Here is a 19,387-nt window from a genome sequence, read left to right as displayed (position 1 = left end):
AACAAGTAGGAAACAAATTGAATTACCGTCAGGGGATCGGGTAAACACACATCCTTTCCAAAGTGTATTTCAGACTGTGACCCATTGACAGCTCATGAAATTCAATTTAGTAAGTTGCAGCCAGAATTAAAAAAACAGAACAGTACAGAATGGAAAGCACTTCAAGAATCAAGGCTAATATATTTCCGTCTATGGGTCATGGTCAGTAAAGTTTGAAAAACACTGCTGTTCAATGCTTTGTGGGAGTTAAAGCATGAAGGTAGATCTGTTTGTACGGTCATGAAAACATCTTCAGGACACATAAAGAAAAGATGCTGCAGAATAAGACACACAGTTTGATTGTATTCGTTTTGCTTTTAAGCCACACACAAAAAACGATGTCCCTATGTTTGCAAGTGCATAGAAAAAGGCCTGGAAGGAAGCTTGTCTTGCTGACAACAGTGGTTACCTGTTAGGACGGGGCTATGATGGGGAGTCGTTACCTCTGAGGAGGGGGCTACTAAGAGGAATAGTCCAGAGCTTTAGGCTGGTCGGTATTTTTTTTTCCTTCCACTCCCTTCATCCATATGCCCCTTCCTCCTACCCCTTCTCCTCTGACAGCTACCGGATTGTTCTCTGTGTTTATGGGTCCGTTTCTGCTTTTTTGTTTGTTTTGTTTTTTAGCTTCTATATATAAGCGAAACGGTATGGTATCCGTCTTACTTTGACTTATTTCACAGAGCGTGATACCCTCTAGGTCCATCCCTGTTCTTACGGTGTCAAGATCTCATTCTTTTATACAGCTGAGAATAGTCCATTGTATGTATAGACCTTATCTTCCTTATCCATCTCTCAAGGGGAACTTGGGCTGCTGCCATATCTTTGGCTATTGTAAATAATTCTGCGATAAACATAGGGGTGCATCTTCTCAAGTTAGTGTTTTCGTTTTCTTTGGGTAAATGTCCAGTAGTGGGATTACTGGGTCATGTTGTAATTCTAATTTTAATTTAAAAAGTTTTTTAAAATGTTTATTTATTAAGAAAAAAAAATTTTTTTTTTTAAATTTTTTTTTTTTTCAACGTTTATTTATTTTTGGGACAGAGAGAGACAGAGCATGAACGGGCGAGGGGCAGAGAGAGAGGGAGACACAGAATCGGAAACAGGCTCCAGGCTCTGAGCCATCAGCCCAGAGCCCGACGTGGGGCTCGAACTCACGGACCGCGAGATCGTGACCTGGCTGAAGTCGGACGCTTAACCGACTGCGCCACCCAGGCGCCCCAAGAAAAAAAATTTTTTTATGCTTATTTATTTTTGACTGAGAGGGAGACAGAGCATGAGCAGGGGAGGGCCAGAGAGAGAGGGAGACACAGAATCCGAAGCAGGCTCCAGGCTCCGAGCTGTCAGCACAGAGACCGATGCCGGGCTCGAACCCATGGACCGTGAGATCATGACCTGAGCCGAAGTCGGATGCTTAACCGACTGAGCCACCCAGGAGCCCCTCTAGTTGTAATTTTTTGAGGAACCTCCATACCGTTTCCCACAGTGGCTGTACTGGTTTGCACTCCCACCAGCAGTGCATGAGGGTTCCTGTTCCTCCACGTCCTTGCCAACACTTACTTCTTTTCTCTTTGATTGTAGCCATTCTGACAGGTGGGAGGTGAGACCTCATTGTGGTTTTGATTTGCACCTCCCCTGATGATGAGTGGTGACGAGCATCTTTTCATGTGCCCATCGGCCACCTGTATGTCTTCTTTTGTCTGTATTTTCTGTATTTATATATTTCTTCTCTAAGAATATATAACACGTAACGAGAAGTGGGTTGTCAAGAGGCAGACAGAGGTGCACCTGCTGTAATTGTTTTCTGAATGTGATGCCCGGTTCTATTCCCAGCTCTCCCAACGCCTTATCAACGAGACGCTTAGTCCTCTAGACCTTGTTGGGTCTTGTGGTGTGAATGGACGGTGCCTGCTGCCACATACAGCACAGAAAGTGACTGTCCCTTTTGGGTGGCGGTAGGACCAAGACGGGAGGGCGAGGTGGTGAAGCACAGGTGAGCGTCTCTTCATTTGCTCGACAGAGAGTCCATAAAAAGCAGCCTCAGCGACCGTGCCCTGTGCCGATCACTGGAAGTCCTCTGCCTGGGTTCGTTTGGCACTCGCCATGTCTTCCTTGAGGAAGGTGTAAGGGGCGCCAGGGCGGTGTAGAGATTAAGGGCATGGGGTTCGAAATCAAGCCAGCTTGGGTCTTTTCAGCTGACTGACTTTTCTGAGTTTCAGTTTTCCCCATTAAAAAAAAAGGCAGCCTTCAAAACCGCCACCTGCTGTAGAAGGGCCATGGTGAGGCTTCAGTAGGAGGCTGCCCATCCTAGTGGGGTGCTCGTTCACTGTGGGTGTCCCTGCAGGGAAGGTTGTTAGATTATGCTGTATCTGGCATGTGAGGAAACCGGCGCTGACCGTGTGCCATGTTCGTATGGGAGCTTTGGGTGGCCCGGGCACAGGTTAGCGGTGACACGGACACAAGGAAACCTGGATTTTGGTCTCTGCTTTGCTGATAACCCCTTGTGATTTTGAGCAAAGAGGTTCCTTCCCCTTTCTGCGCCTTAGTCTCCCCCATCAATACCATGATAAGATTGTACCTCAGCCCTCTGCTTTCGCTTGCATAGTTCTGATTTCAACCTAGGCCTAAGGCTAAGAGTGAATGATCCGAGTGGGGAGAGGGAGCTACTTAAAGCTGGCGGGTGGCTAGAACTGACTGGAGATTGCAGATGACAGAGAGTCATAGCATTTTAAAAGTGGGTATGTAAAACCCAAGTGGAAATTTGGCAGGAACCAGGCAGGAACTTCTGCATTAAATAGCGGTTTCTTTTAATAATTGGGATGTCAAATGTCATTTTTCAGACTTCATTGTTTGCCTCTTGGAAACTTGTCTGAGACCAAATTCTTTGGCTTTGCCTGCCATGTAGTTTTCAACCGTGGTTGATCTTGGCTTGAGTAACTGATGGGCCGTTTCAGCCAGTGGTGGTAAGTTAGTGGCTGTGGTGGAGAGAACCCAGACTGGAAATGTAAGACCAGACGTAGGCTAAACTTGACCGGTAAGCTGGTGTATGACCTAGGGCCCCTGGGCCACCATCTGCAAAGAAGGTGGTGGTCGAACTTGATTTGAACTTTTACTATTCAATTTGGAGAATGGAGTGTCTCCTTCTACTGATGCTTATTAGAGGGAATGGAGAATTATAGAAAATTAAAATGGAGGAAATCTCTCCCATTTTCCTACAAATGAGGATTTTTAATATTTTTCTTTGTCTTTTAATGGATGTGTAGCCCACCTAGTTTCCAAGAAGGATTTGAGGTGACCCTAGTGTACATGTATTTAGTTTTTCATAGTTGAAGGCACATTCTACTGAAGTTTTTTCTCAGTTATCTTTACAGCAGACACATATTATGTAATCATTCTTGTGATGTTGGAATTTTGTGATCTCCAGTTTTTTGCTCGGTTCTGACCACAAAGATCTGTTGCCAACTCCACGATTTGGTGATCAGGCAGAATTGTCCTAGGAACAGGATGGATTTGGATTTAGAAACATGGAGAGAACACTGCTGGGAAGGCAAGCTGAGTGTCCCTAAGTCTCTAGTTGATAGCTTGGGACGGGGAAGCATTATTGGGGGTTAGACAGAAAAGGCTTGGGTTCTTGACTTGGTTGCTGTGTGACTCTGGCCAGGCCGCTGAAATTATCTACGCCGTGGCGCCCCCTCTGAAAACGCGTGGCCTCTCGGGCAGCTCTCACGATGGTAAATCTTTTGTAAATTACAAAGCACTGTATGTTTCATGGTGACAGCAGTATTTTGCTCCCATTTAAGGAGTGCCCACAATATGCCAGGTACCTTGCTGAGCACTTTGTGTCTTGTTTGATTGCCAATTACTAACGATGTAGCTGCTGTTCTCCTTTTAGGCAGGAAGGAAGTGAGGCTTGGAGAGGTATATGGCAGAGCTTCGAATAGAATCTGGGGTAGTGTCTTTTGTGTCACACCACGCCTCCTATAATGGCTTAGTTTTCTGTCAGTGTCTTCAGATCCTCACTTAACCTATTTTTATAATTCAACCGGTAAAATTTCTTGGATCAGTGAATTTTGCATTTTTATGTGACATTCTTAAGGCATCTGAATTGGTGCCTATGTCTTGGGAGCTTATTTTTGGTTGTGAAAAGCGTATTAATAGCGATAATACTAGGAATGACAAAACCAGTAGGTAACCATTTATTGAGTATTGTGTGCTGAGTGTTATAAACATTAACTCATTTAATGTTTACAGGTACAGGGTTGGTATCCCCATGTAAAATATGCAGTGGGACTCAGAAACACATTTATAGTTGGCAAAGTGCTTCTGCACCGAGCACATGAATGGCTCACAGAACACTTGATATACGAATGAATGAATGAATGAATGGATGAATGACCATCCTTACTGAAGGTCACTCAGCTATAAAGTGTTAGAGCCCCAGCGCCTGAGTTCTTAACCTCTGCGCTTCACGTCTCCCGGGTCACTCAGCTGTGTGTCCCTCATTGGCTGCGGCCTGATGATTGTCACGTGCAGTCCAGGCAGTCCTGACGGTCGTTCAAACACTAACTCATCTCCTCCTGCACATGCTCTCTCCTAGTGGCCTTGTTCCCAATTTACCAGACGACGTGGATGGCATCAGCCCCATTGCTGGTTTGGGAAATGGTGGTAAGTATACACAGCCGGTCAGTCTCTTGAGTAAGAGCGAGGGAAGTAGACACTAGACCATGAAGGCCTTTGGCCTTGAGCCTAGACTGGGCTTCGATGTCTCCGGGGCCCAGGGCCTCCCCTGGCATGGCTAGGTGCTCCCCGTGGGCGCTCGGTATTTTATATACCTACTGAGTTGCTGTTCACCTCCTCTCTTAAACACTGGCCTGGAGGAACTGATGTCCTCCAGGCCCTGTTTCGGGAGTTTTATTTGTCGCCACCAGACGCGAAGAGATTCAGCCGGTGTTTGCCGAGCCGAGCGCCTGCGCGGAGGCTGCGTGTCGAAGTGGTGACCTGGTCAGGTGTGGAGGGCCTGCTGCCCCCTGCTGCCGCGTGGCTGCAGGCCCTGAGCACTGCCCTCTGAGCGCGGTGTGCCAAGGCCTTCCCGGCAGGCCGCTGGCTTCCATCTGCTGGCCGAGGCCCAGCATTCCGACAGCAGCCTGCCCTTTGGAGACAAATAGTTGGTCAGACCACGGGACACGGCGCCGAGGAAATAAGCAGTCTGTTGTGCGGAAGCTGGGTTGCGAGGAGCGTCTCTGCTGGGCAGCTCGGCTTTTGCTAAGCATTCTTCCCAAGTTTTGTTTCTGAAAGAAGTGAATGCTATTATAAGTATCTTTGGGAAGTGCTAATAATTTGCCTTTTTGAAGATATCTGAAGAGATATTTTGACTTGTGGGTTGTTTTTTTCTCTTTTCCAAAGCGAGGCGACGTGCAGAAGGAAGTTTTTAGAACAGACAGTGTAAGTGTCCTGAGGTTTATTTCTGGAGAACACTTAAAGGCCACCCTCAGGTTTTCCTTCAGAACCTGTTAACTTCTACCTTACACACAAAATCCAGCAATCTCTATTCTTCCTGCGGAAAATTGATGGGCCTGCTCCTTGCTTCAGTCCACAGTGTTTGTACATCACTCTGTGCCCAGCCCGGGGCTGAGTACTGGGATCCAACCTTGAACGTGGTTACAGTCAAGCCTAGAAGACAGTTCAACAGAGAAGTGTCATGACAAATCATATAAAAAAAGGTGCTGTGAGGGAGGATGAGGGGGAGGCGGTCAGGCAAGAGTTTGTTAAGACATTGATACTGGAGCTGAGACTTGATGAACGAGTAGGACCTAGATAGGGACGCAGTCCTTGGTGGCAGAGCACGGGGTGTCTGAGAGCCAGGAAAACAGATCTGTGTGCCCTTGTCTGCTACGCAGGGTTCTTTACAGTGTGCCCCTGCCCACCTCCACCTCCGAGCCTCTTGTGCCCATTGGTTTCTGAACGCCATGCCTGCCTCTAGGCCTTTGCCTGTGAAGTTTCTTCTTCCTTTTGCCTTCGTCTGCCTGCTGCCTCTTTAAGACTCACCTCAAAGCTCACCACCTTCTTTGGCTCTCCCCAGGTTCGCTTTGGTGTTCTTTCCTCTCTGAAACTTACACATTTCACTTACTTCATTTATTCCTGTTGATTGGTGACTTTAAAAACCTCCAGAATCAGACCCCTTCCCTGAGTATCATCTTACTACCTGTGCTAAGCCACCGCGATCTCTGGCCTGGATTGTTCCAGTACTCTGGCTGGTGCCCTTGTCTCCCTCTAAGCTCCTTTCAGTCTGGTCTCGGCGAGGCAGCCCGAGGGAACCTGTCGAAACTCAAGTCCAGCCATGTTCCTCCGTAGCTTGGAGCCCTCTGGTGGCTCCCCAGTCCCGAGAAGAGCCTACAAAGCCAGGCACAGCCTGCCCCCCAGCACCTCCCTTACATCCTCTCCTGCGGTCCCGTTGTTTAGTGTCCTCCAGGCCCCTGCGGCTGGTTCTTACATCCACCGGGCACCCTCCCACCTCAGTATCTCCCTTTGCCCTTTTCTTCAGGTCTGCCCAGAGGACGCCTTCTCAGCGAGACCTTCCTGATTTAGCCACCTTACTTAAAATAGCAATCCTCACCCCACCCTGGATATTTCCAATCCTTCACCACTGAATTTTTCTCCATAGCATTTATCTCTTTTTAACATACTATCTAATTGCCCTCTTATTTTGTTCATTGTCTGTCTTCTCTCTTGAGACTGTCAGCTCCATTTGTTTCGTTTCCTGATGTGGCCACATCTAGAGTGGTGCCTAGCAGAGAGGAGGCCCTCAATGCATATTTGTTGGAAGAATGGATTCATTCATTTACTCAGTGCACTTTTCACCCAACACTTAAAAAGCACCAGGCACTTTCTACAGCATGGTACCAGTTTGTCTGCATCTCTGTCTTGCCTACTAGATCGAGAGCCTTTAGGCGGGATCAGTGTCTCTCTCACCATTGTTTCCCCAGCACTAGGATGGTGATTGGCACAGAGTAGGTATGCGATGAGCTGTGAAAAGCTTTGGGCGGTGGCAAAGTCTGTAATCGCCCTAAAGCAAGGATGGGGCAGTTTTCAACCTGTTGCCTGCTTTTGAAAACACTTCTTGGAACACAGCTTCCTTACTTATGAATTGTCTGTGGCTGTTGTGCTCCAGCAGAAGAGTTGACCAGTTATGACAGATTTTAGGCTCTGCTTATGGCCTACAGAGCCTAAAATATTGATTGTCTGGCGTTTTAAGAAAAAATTTGCCAACCCCAGGCAGTTAGACATGCTTTAATTGCTGACACGGGAAGGTGGTATCCCGTTCAGTGAAATAACTTCCTGACGATCACAGAGGAAGCACCTATCGGGACAGTTGGGGTTGGCCACATGCCCAGTGCGTTTTGTGGGTTCGTTCTCCGACAGGTTACACTGGGGCTCCTTGAAGTAATTTGTAAATACCTGAAATATAATGGTTTAGAGCTTTCCCTGGACTCAAGTCAGTAAATCACAATAGACAGAAAGTGCCAGCCGAATGTACTGTGGAAGCTGTTCATGTTTTTGTGTTTTTCTTTTCTGGGCTCTGTTCCCTACCAGGGATGCTGGGTGGTTTGCATACCATGCCGTTTTCCTGTGTCTGTTTTACCTTTTTATAGTGCTCCCAAATGTGTCCGAAGAAACAGTGTCTCCCACCAGAGCACGGAACATGAAGGACTTTGCAAATGTAAGTGGAGATACCAGATCATCATCCCTAACAAATCACGTCTGCTGCCGCGGTGCAGGCAGGCCCAGGCGGGAGCTGTATTTCTTGCGAGGTGTCGGAGCTGGATCACGCCAGAGTTGCGGGCGGTGCTGCCTCTTGGGGGCGCTCTCCGTACGGCTGTTCCCTACCTGTGCAGCCGGCCCTTCTGTCCCGGGCCGGATGTGGGTTCTGACAGGACCAGCAATTTCCAGCTTTGGGGAGTTTGACGTATTTCTGGGGTCCTGAACGTCAGGATATTACCATACTGCCCAGCGGAGAGGCGCTAATATTTGCCAAGGGCTTCCCTGTAACGTGAGGCATGTTATTGATGGTCCCCACTTAATCCTTGCTATAACTCTTTGAGGTATTTTACATTTTGCAGATAAGTCGTAAGCCTAGGAGAGACTCGCTTACAGTCACGTAATGCTTGAGTGGTGGGGCTGGGATTTGAATCCAGGTTTTTAAGGATTCCAAAACCTTTATTCCTGCCGCTGCTCTGTGCCACCTCCTTGCTTTTCATAGGCTTCGTCTTTGTTGCTGTGGAACAAAACACGAGCAGCCTGCGCCCAGGGCGGTTGTGTATAGCGTCTGAGGACGCCTTACGTGGCGATGGATTTGGCCTCCATGCTTAGTGTCTTCCCGCATTGTGTCTTCCATTTGTTAACAGAGGGGGTTTGTTGTCAAGGAACAGGAAAATAAGGTTATTTTCCCAATTCCAGTTCTCCTTAACAAGTTACCTGTTCAGCACTCTCATTTGTCATGGGAAGAATTAGACCCTTCTTCATTTGCAGCCAAATGAAATCCATACTATGCAAGACACAGGAGATATTTATCAGGGAGAAGACGGAGGACAGAGAGAAGGACGTTCCACAGTTACATCTCTCCCTCCCCGGTTGTCTTTACAGAACAGAGCGGTACTGTCTCTGGATTTAATTTAGAATACTCATTACTGCTAATAGTTATCTGCAAACCACCAGTGACCAATTGAAGAAATGACTTGTCAGATCTCTAATGGAAACAAGTAATTTCTGAGCTTTGAGTTGTTCTCATTTCAACTGTACAACTCCATCTATGCTGTGGGGTCTGGGGCCTCAATCAAGTGAGATTTGATTATTCCACATCGTGTATAATTAAAACGTGCTCTGCTATTAAATGGCTGTTTCTGTTTTATCCTCAGAGTAAGAATAGCCACTGTTTATTGAGCTCTTGCTCTGAGCTGGGCACTTGAAAGATTTAGCTCTTCATGTATGTTACTTTAATATGGAAGCCGATCCGCAAGACACAGAGTTATTTAATTTTTGAAGGGCACGGCTTTGAATTTTATTTCTAGGTGGAAAAACTTAACAGAATCTTAGAATTTTCGTTTTGCATGTTACTGTCTGCCTTTTGAGCCGGAAGGAATCTTAGACTTGAGTCCAACCCTAGGAGAAGCTGAGGTGCAGGGATGTGACCTGGCAGACCGTGGCCCCTGGACCCAGGCTGCCTGCAGGTTCACTGCTCACGAGTGACCTCGGGCCAGTCGCGTAATCTGTCTGCACTGTCTTTAGACTGGGCATGTTGACAGTTTCTGCTTCTTCAGGCTGCTGGCAGGATTAAGTGAGCACCTCTCGGCCCGACGCAGAGCTCCTCCTCCTCTTCACTGTTGTTAAATTCGTTATTAGTTTTTCTACTCTGCCGTGTGATTCAAGTGTCCCTTCTCCAGATGGGTTCTGGATGACCTAAATGCTGTTGTTCTGGAAGGCGAGAGGGAGTCTTCTGTGCCGATACGTTTCAGGATTTATGCTTTTTCTTTATGGCTGTGGTCCTCCGGCTGCTGTTAGGTTTTTATGGCATTAATATTTTTTATTGTAGCATTTTCAAGAGCAAATTCTGCTGTTGAAATTGAAATGACCACAGTGTTCCCAGTGTCTCCCTTTCAAGTCTTTATGAGTCGCTGAAATGTTTCATTTGGCCTGAGCTACTACGCGCATGAGCTCTACGCAGAGGTGGTCCGAACTTTCTGTGGGATGCTTGTAGGCAATGCTGTTGGCGTCGAATGCTAATTTTAAAGTCAGCATGCATATTAAGGAGGGGCTGGAATACTTTTGATTTACAAGGAAGTTCATGATTCCTCTTACGCTAGTCTCAGCTGCTGGGTAACCGAACATCAGGGTCTATTAGCTAAGGTCTAGCAAGACCTCGGCCTTCTTCTGGTTTGCTCAGAGTTCATCCATTCATCAACAAATGTTTTCAGATATATGCTCTGTGCCAGTCTGTGGTCTGAGGCTCGGGAGTCTGCAGTAGATTAAGACCAGGGAGGTTTCCCTCTCATGAGACTCACAGGCCGGTTGGGGAGATAGATGGGAAAATGGTGCAGTGACAGAGGGAAGTACAGAGCACGGTGGGGCACAGAGGAGGGCTCTGAACCTGGCTGGGGGGATTCAGGGAAGCCTCCCTGGAGGAAGTGTTCCTCGAGCTGGGTCATCAGGGACAAGTAGGGATTAGCCAAGGTGAGAGGACTGGGAGAGCATCCCAGGCACAGGGACTCAACCTGGGCAAGCGCAGCGAGAGGTGTGCTGGGCGCAAGGAGTTTAGGGGATTGTAAGTTCCCGTTGGCTGGAAGGAGGCTGTGTCAGGGGGTCCTGAGAGCAGTGAGGCCACTGAAGAAGGCAGGGGTCAGGGGTCTCGTATGTTACCCTGCTTTGGTTGACCTTTGTCCTGAAGACGAAGGACGGCCGGTGGGGGATGCTTATCTGGGAGGGAAAAGACCAGAGCTGTACTCTCAAAAGCCCCCTGGGCTGGAGGCCTGGCGACAGGCTGTCACTGAAAGGCTGCTCCGTGGGGTGGTGCTGGAGCTACGTGGCTGTGGTCGGGAGAGGTCAAGAAGTGAGGCTGAGACTCGGATCTGGGGGAGACCATCCCGTCCCTTCGTTTGACACACGGGCGCTCCGAAGCCCAGAGCGGGCGCTGACTCTTCCAGGCTGGGAACCAGGTCTTCCACACAGGTGGCCTTTCCTGCTGTCCTCTGCTGTCCCCTCTGTGTGAAAGCCACTTGCCTCCTTGTGGGTCTTTGCATTGCCGATCCTTTGTCTATACCTGCATCAGGTGAGGTGGTAATCACCTGTAGGGCAGGCCTTAGGGGGAGGAGCTGGCAAGTCTGCCTGTCTTACTGGTCCTTTCCAGGTGACAGCGCAGTCGGGGCTCCCGGACATCGACCGGAGGAGGCCTGGCAGAGGCAGCGTTTTGTAAGACACTGTGCTGTGTAGTGTGGCCTGTTCTGGGTACTCAGGCAATTTCTCTTTCTCTTTCTCTCTCTGTCTCAACATTTTTTTGGTGAGTGGAGGAGACCCAGAATCTGGATCAGTATATCCAGTCCAGGTAGCTGTCTTTATCTGTATATAGAAGAATTTAATTCTGGCTTTTTCTGTGACCTTCCGGACAGAACATGGCATGGGTAGCTTTCTGCCTCTCTTAATACTGGTGGACAGCATTATTTCATGACTACTAGTTCAGAAAGACTTGTATTAAGAGGAAGGGCTTGAACTATAATTTACATAATCTCTTAGTGTGGGACATTCCAGGTTGTTTTGAATTTTTCACTCTTACAAAGCTTTGATGAGTCTCCTCGTGTAGGTCATTTTACAGTTACATGATTATATCCTTAGGGTAAATTCTGCTGCTCTGGTCTCATACCCGCCTGCCCGAGGTGCTGGTGTTCTTGTGCCCAGGCCCCTGTTCCTTTGTGTTCAAAGTTCCTGGTCTCAGCTGAGGCAGGCGGAGACCCGGCCCTGTGTAAGGGGCTGCTTCCGTGTTGCTGAGGTCAGCACATGCCTCCTTCCCTCACAGCCTGTGCTCTGGCCACACAGCCTGCTCTCACTAACCCACATGGGCAGGGCCTTCTCCGAGCTTCTCCCTCTGCCTAGAATCCTTTTTCCCTCTCCTTGAGTGGCAGGACCTTCGTGTCTCAGCTTGAAGTGTGACCTTGTTAGAGAGGCTGCCCCTAACTCCTTCCCCAGCTCTCTGGAGACCCCCATTATCTTGTCTGACAGCAGGCACTCAGCACCGGCCTTTTCCACCATGGATCTTTCGACTATTTGTACTTCGGTGTTTTATTTGTGTGCTTGCTCAACGTGCGTCTCCTTTATCCCTAGTACTCAGCGCCCGACAGGACGGTGGGCGCTTGATAAGTATTTGTTGAGTAAGTAAATAGACAGACGAGCTTGTAGAAGAAACTAGATCTGTACATTTTGGTTACCTTGTCTGTAAAATGGGAAAATAATTTTTGCTCATTGGGTTGTGATAAGGATTGAATCGGGAATGCCAGGACCGTGTAGTGGGAGGGGGACAGAGCTTGTAGTCGGCGTGGGGGCACGCAGAGCCCGCCTTACAGGAGAGCAGGCAGCAACCAGGCAAGCCGAGGCTAGGGACGCAGCATGAGGGGTGCGTTTAGAACAAGGCAGGAGACCAGGAACCGTGTGGATGCGAGTCCGTGGAAGGGGCTGAGGACTGTCTGTAGCTGGCAGACTGCGTGCTGCAGCCACTCTCCGTGGTGCTGGCTGTGTTCAGGATGGGGCTGGCCAGCACCGAGGGCCTTTGGATTCAAGTTTGGCTTGTGGCCGGTGGAATGTCTGGTCGGTGCTAAGCACCGGGGTTCACCCGTGCTTCTGGTTCATCCTTGGCCTCCCGCTTACCATTGGAGGCTGTGTGTTCTCATACCTTTGCCCTCCAAAAACCTGGCCAGATGGCAGGCTGGGCAGTGTAAATTTTTACAATCTTTTTGAAGGCCATTTGGAAAGAGATTTTTATGGTCATAAAAATAGTATTACTCTTGAGCCTCGTAATTTGTTTTGGGGGAAATTTGTCCTAGGGAAACAACCCAGTGGGAGGAAAATGCCGTGTGCGTGAAGCTGTTTGTTGCCACATTGTGTATGGTTGGGAAAAATTGGGAACGAGGGAATTACGTTTTACATTTGCTATCTCTTTGTCTTGCAACAAGTTCCTGAGGAAGGTGTTTCACAGATGAGGAAGCTGAGGTTGGAGAGATCAAATGACTTGCCTGTGAGCTTGGTGTGTTGAGAAACTGGAAGAAGGCTTTGATGGTACAGCCTGTCTGCTTTCCACGGGACATCCTGAGACCATAAATGCTCAGCAGAGAGACGGCTAAATCACTGACTGTGAATCAGTTCAGCGGTACCTAGCGCTGTCATTGACTTGATACTTACGTGCGGTTCTGCAGCAACGTGAAAAATACTGAGGATGTAATGCTAGGCTGGAAGGAATATAAGAGGAGTTGGTTTCATAATGTAGGTATATTCCAAGTGTTGCTTGGGGCTCAGTTTCTAAATTCTGTTACTGCTGCAGTATTGTTTGTTAATAAGCAGATGTTTGCCTAGTAACCGTTTTTATGATTTGAGGACGCGAGGGAGAGTATTGGACTCAGAAACTGATTCCAAAGTGTCCTCCTCATTCTATGCACCTCGTTGAGCTGTCGCTGGCAGAATTACCTCATGCGCGGTGTTGTCGACCAGAGGTGAACTTGGAGCGGCAAGAGGTCATGGTTTTTATGACGTCTAGGTGAGTGGTCTAACAGTTTTTGGACTTTCAAGGGGCATAAAAAAAATTGACGGTGGCCCAAAAGATGTGTCCGTTGAGGGTTTGAGTGAGAAATGGCTGTCCTCCATTTCCCGCTTGCCAGGTGCCTTAGCTCATGGTGTTGTCACGACACTCCCGTGAGGTGACAGATTTTTATCCTTATTTATAGATGAGCCAACAGTGGCTCAGAGATGTTAAATAGTTTTTCCAAGGTCACGGGGCTCACAGGTTGGTGGCCTTGGGAGTTCAGTCTGTTTTTGTTGACCCCATGGCCCCCTTGCTCTTAGCTCCGGCTGCCTCAGGTCCAAAGATGCCTTGGGGTGAACCTCAGCTTTGGGGGCCCCGGCTCCAGCAAGCTGCTGAAACCGATCACCAGAGTCAGGTGAATTGCTGCGATTTCAGCGGGGCCTGGTTGGAGTTGCCCTGATTCTTTCCTGCGTTGTTGGATTTTGTCTGTCTTCCCTTCCTGATGGAGCTCTAGGCCAGGCAAGGCTTTTGGCCAAGGGAGGCAGGCAGGGTGACAGCAGCTCCTTCAGAATCTGTCCTGCTGCGCGCTGGGGACTCCCTCCAGCTTTGGAAAGCACCACCCCATAATCACGTTGAGACGTTTCCCGTCTCGGATGACTGCAGTTCCCCAGTCGCCCTGCGGCTCCGGGGGCTGGGACGTGGCAAAGTACAGCTCACGCGTCAGCTTGCTTGTCAGCGTTAGGTTTCTAAGTCGTGTGTGGTGGGTTTTATCTTGGGGGTATTTATTCCTGGTGTATGGTAAGCTGTTTTCGCTTTTTCCAGCTCGAGGTTTTTGTTTCTTTTTTCTCTTCTTGAGGTCGATTCTCTTAAAGGGGGAGATACAAATGAGAAAAATATTAATATATTTTACGTTCTTGTACTGTGCTAGGCACAGTACCAAACGTTCTAACTAATTTCTTTCAATCCTGTAGTAGGTCTCTGAGATAGGTATTCCTTTAATCTGTAGAAAGGAATCCAGGCGCACAGAAGGATGAACTTGACTAAGGTCCTACAGCTAGTAAGGTGGTCTGGATTGTATTCATTCATTCGTTTGTGTGTGCGTTAACAGAGGTCGACTGAGCATCCCCTGTGCTCCAGACACTGTGCGAAAGCCTTAAGGGAAACAGCCATAAATGGATAATATCCCTGTCCCCAAGTGGATTATATTCATGTAATTGGCATGATAATAAATAAAGGAGTACAGATTGTGAAAAGTTCTAGCAAGAAAACCAAGAGTTCTGTGTTCAGGAGTGACTCAGGTGGCAGTCACAGTGGTGGGGACCACTTGAGATTGTGTAGTCAGGAAGGGCCTCCGAGATGGTGCCATTGGAGCTGAGGCACCGGGCACGTGCTGCGGGAAGAGCCGTGTGGGCAGACAGGGGCTTGGCTTATTTGAGGACCAGAAAGGAGGCCGGTGGGGCTGGAACATTGCGTGACAGGGTGATAATAGGACGAGGCTGGCGAGGAGAGTGGGGACCAGATCGTACACCTCTCTGTGCCCATGGCAGGGAGTTTAATTCTAAGAGTGATGGACAAAAAACAATGGGGTGATCTGTACTAGATCTGCATCTGAAGACCGTGGGACTCTTTTTGCATCACATTGCCTTCAAGAAATTCTTAAATGTGTCCAGCCACCTGGGCAGCCGTTGGGCACTTGGTAACTGTCTCTTTATGATTCGGGCTGGAACGTGCAAGACACAAGTGTGTGGTGCCCGACCTCTTAGAGATGGATTGATTAGAAAAAGCAAGTTATCAGCTGGTATAATGCAGTGTGACAGTTGCAATGATAAAGTAGAGGGTATATGGAAACAGTTGGAAGGGTCTCCAGTCCAGCCCGATGGGGGTAGCCAGAGAAAACTTTATGAGGGAAGTGGTATTAAGTGGAGAACTAGGCTGGCATTGTTGTGGAAAATAGGGTGCCTGTACCTCATTGTATTCACCTGGGCCGGTCTGGTGTTTGCATTCACCTTCTGAAGGCTTATTTGCCTTTTTCTTATTTTTTAAAAACTTCTTTACCTATACGCAGGATGCATATTCTTTCGAGTGTTGCTGAGAATTTTAGCAGTGTGTACAATGTGGGTATTTTAAGCAACCTCCATAAATATTTCATTGGTAGTTGAGTAATAGAATAAGGTTCCTCTTTATAGGAAGCATCTGGTGGGGTAGACTTTTTGTTTGAATGAACGTTGTATGTGCTGTTTCCTTAAAACATTTAAAGCAAGGCTTTAATGAACTTACCAGTGGTTTCTTGTGCTGTCCTTGTTAGCCACAGAGTTGAAAACTTAAGTGCTAACAAGAGGGCCAAGGACAGTTTGATGTAGAGTGTGCATATCATTTTCTTTTATCCAGTTATAAAAATATGTTGGTTAAAAAGCATTATATATTCTTACCAATTACTTTTTTTAAATGCTGAAAAAAAACCCAGTGGGGATCATATTATCATTCATTAGTACTGTATTATCAGTACTATTTTACTGTATTTCATTTTAATTATTTAAAAAAATGTTTATTTATTTATTTTGAGAGAGAGAGAGAGAGAGAGAGAGAGAGAGAGGAGGGGAGAGAGAGAGAATCCTAAGTAGGCTCTGTGTTGTCAGAGCAGAGCCCGATGCTAGGCTGGATCCTAGGAATCCTGAGATCATGACCTGAGCTGAGGTCAAGAGTCAGGTGCTCGACTGACTGAGCCACCCAGGTGTCCCATCGTTTTAGCAATTTTCAAAACAGCTTTATTGAAATATAAGTTACATGAAAAAATTCACCAATTTTAATGTTGAATGAACTTTGACAGATGTGTACTGCCTTATAGCCTGTCATAATCAAAGTATATATATGTGTGTATATACACACATACATATTAATACACATATATATATTAAATTATTATTTTTTTTTTTTGGTATATGTGTGTATATACAGTTCTAGGCTCATGTAACCATCACCACAATTAGAATACAGAACATTCCATAATGCCAAAAAATTCCTATGTGCTGTCTCTTTGTGGTCAGACCTTTCTTCATCCCAGACCTCTGGCAGCTAATGCTCTGGTCTTAGTCCCTATAATTTTGTTTTTTCCAGATGTCTTATAAATGGCATCACACAGTAATATAATCTTTTGAGGCTGATTTCTTTCCCTTACCGTAAGGTCTCTGAAATTCATTCATGCTGTTGTGTGTATCATAGTTATTGATTATTAGTCCATCATATGGATGTACATTTTATTTATTCACCCTTTGAAGAACATTTAGGTTCTTTCCAGGTTTTGGTGGTTATTATTAAAGCTGTAGTAAACATTTGCGCACGGGTTTTTGGGTGAACATAGGTTTTTATTTCCCTAGGGTAAATCCCTAGGATGGGAATTGCTGAGTCATATGGTGAAGGTAGTGTTAGTGTGTGTGTGTGTGTGAGAGAGAGAGAGAGAGAGAGAGAGAGAGAGAGAGTCTGCCAAATGGTTTTGCAAAGTGGTTGTGGCATTTTGCCTTCCTATCAGCAGAGTATGAGGTTTCCATCTGCTTCACATCCTCATCAGTGTTAGGTATTCTCAATTCAAAAAAAATTTTTAGTCATTCTAATCGGTACGAAAACTCATTGTAGCTTTAATTTCCGTTTTCCTAATAGCTGAAGGTGTTGAAAATCTTTTCTTGTGATTATTTGCCATCTGTAGGTCTTCTGTGATCGCTTCTCGGCCTTTTGGCTAAGATCAAGTGTAGGTCTTCTGTGAAGTTCCTTTGAAAATCTTTGGCCTGTTCTTTAGTTTATTTGTTTGTTTAATTGGGTGGTTTTCTTACAGTTACATTTTGGGGTTATTTATGTATTCTAGATACAGTTCCTACGTTGGATTTGTGATTTGCACAAATCCCCGTAGGTAGCTTTTCTAATCATTCTCTTAACACTGTTTTTCAAAGCAAATGTTTTAAAATTCTGATGAAGCCCAATTTATTGATTAAAATGTTTTTTTTAAATGGATCATGCCTTTGGGATTGTAGGTAAGAACTGTATAGCACTAGGTCTCAAGGATTTCCCTCTGTCTATTCTTGTAAAAGTTAGATAATTTTATATTATACATTTAGGTCTATGATCTAATTTGAGTTAACTCCTGTTTAAAGTATGATAGGTTGAGGTTCATTTTTTTGGTAAATAGATGTCTAATTGTTGGGTCGAGGTTGATTATTTTGTAGGTGGATGTCCAGTTGTTCCAAAGCCATTTGTTGAAAATGAAAAAACTGCCCTTTCTCCATTGAATTGTATTTGTACTGTGAGAACTAATAAAAGAACCTTGCTTAGAATGCAGTTGGGTGCCAGCAGGGGGAGCTTTCAATCCGGTCTCTTGTCAGTGGCACAGCCAGCGGGAAGAGAGGGCTCCTTGCCTTGCCCTTAGATACTACTTTACTATCCTAGCAGGAGGAAGAAAGGTTTCTTACACCCGCAGACCTTCACCCACCTCCCCCACCCCCCTCAGCAGCCCAGCCATCCAATAAGAATCAACCATACTTCCAGCTCCCAGTTTACTCTAGTGGACTTTTAGTTTACAACAGCCCATCCCGTCCCCCCCACCCCCCTTCTCTGTAAAAGAGCACTTCTCGCCTTTATTCTCTGGGTTTGCCTGTGGGTCTGCAGCAGCTTGCTTGTCCTGGATTGCCATCTCTGCTATTCCTGAATGAACTCATCTTTTGCTGGTAGAATAAATGGCAGTTTTATTTTTAAGGTTAGCGGTTGCTTTGTCAAACACTAATTAGCTGGGGGCACCTGGGTGGCTCAGCCAGTTGAGCGTCCGACCCCTGATTTTGGCTCAGGTCATGATCTCGCGGTTCATGGGTTTGAGCCCCGCATAGGGCTCTGTGCCGACAGCGCAGAGTCTGCTTGAGATTCTGTCTCTCTCTTTTTCTCTGCCCCTTCCCCATTCTCTCTCTCTCTCTCCCTCTCCCCCACCCCCTCATAAATAAATAAATAAATGTTAAAAAAAAAAACTAATTGGCTGTAATTGTGTGGGTCTGTTTGTATAGTCTGTTTCTTTGGATTCTTTTTCAAAATTGTTTTCACCCATCTAGCTCTTTTACTATTCCATGTAAATTTTATAATCAGCTTGTTTCTAACTATAAGAAATCCTGTGGGGATTTTGATTGGGATTGTGTTAAATCTATAGGTCAGTTTGGAGAGAATTGACATCTTTATTATATTGTCTTCCAGCTCATGAATTTGGTAAGCTTCTTCACTTATTTAAATTCCTGATTTCTTCAGCATTTTGTGGTGTTAAGCATACTTCATGGTTTATTAGACTTATGTTTATGAATTTAAGTGTTTTGGAGGTATTGGAAAATGGTATTTAAAAAACTTTCAGTTTCCAGTTGTTTGTTGTTAGTGTATTGAAATAACGCTTGATGTTTGCATTTTGACTTTGCTAAACTCACTTATGAATTCTGGGATCTTTTTTGTAGATTCCTTGGGATTTTCTACATAGATGATCATACTATCTTCCGATAAGGATGATTTTAGCTCTTCCTTTCCAAATTGAATGCCTTTTATTTTTTCCCTTAACCTTATTACACTGGCTAGGACTTCAAATGCAATGTTAAATAGAAATTGTGAGAGTGGATATCCTTTTCCTTTTTTTTCTTTAAAAAAAATTTTTTTTTTTTAACGTTTATTTATTTTTGAGACAGAGAGAGACAGAGCATGAGCAGGGGAGAGTCAGAGAGAGGGAGACACAGAATCTGAAACAGGCTCCAGGCTCTGAGCTGTCAGCACAGAGCCTGACGCGGGGCTCAAACTCACAGACCGCGAGATCATGACCTGAGCCAAAGTCGGATGCTCAACCGACTGAGCCACCCAGGCGCCCCACCTTTTCCTTTTTCTTAGTGTTAGGGGAATAGCATTGTTTTTCATCTTTAATTAAATATATAAATATAAATATATTTATAAATTTATAAACATATATAAATATATTTATAAATTTATAAATATATATATATTTATAAATGTATTAGTTTCTTGTAAATACCCTGTAGCATAAAGGAAGTTTCCTTTAATTCCTGGTTTGCCAAG

General features: G+C 46.0%; 1 protein-coding gene across 1 annotated transcript in view; it reads left to right on the top strand.

Annotated features, from left to right (window-relative positions):
• CDK5RAP2 (CDK5 regulatory subunit associated protein 2) overlaps nucleotides 1-19,387 on the top strand; it is a 172,428-nt gene that overhangs the window by 5,422 nt on the left and 147,619 nt on the right. The window contains exons 2-3 of the mRNA XM_086683857.1: nucleotides 4,634-4,701; nucleotides 7,686-7,753. Coding sequence (XP_086539983.1) covers nucleotides 4,634-4,701; nucleotides 7,686-7,753 — 136 coding nt within the window. The remainder of the gene's footprint in view (nucleotides 1-4,633; nucleotides 4,702-7,685; nucleotides 7,754-19,387) is intronic.

The sequence above is a fragment of the Puma concolor genome, chromosome D4, assembly GCF_028749965.1.
Source record: "Puma concolor isolate L17-30 chromosome D4, mPumCon1.1.hap2, whole genome shotgun sequence".
NCBI lineage: Eukaryota > Metazoa > Chordata > Mammalia > Carnivora > Felidae > Puma > Puma concolor.
The sequence above is the reverse complement of the archived record's forward strand: the minus strand, read 5'-3'. Positions and strand labels throughout refer to the sequence as shown.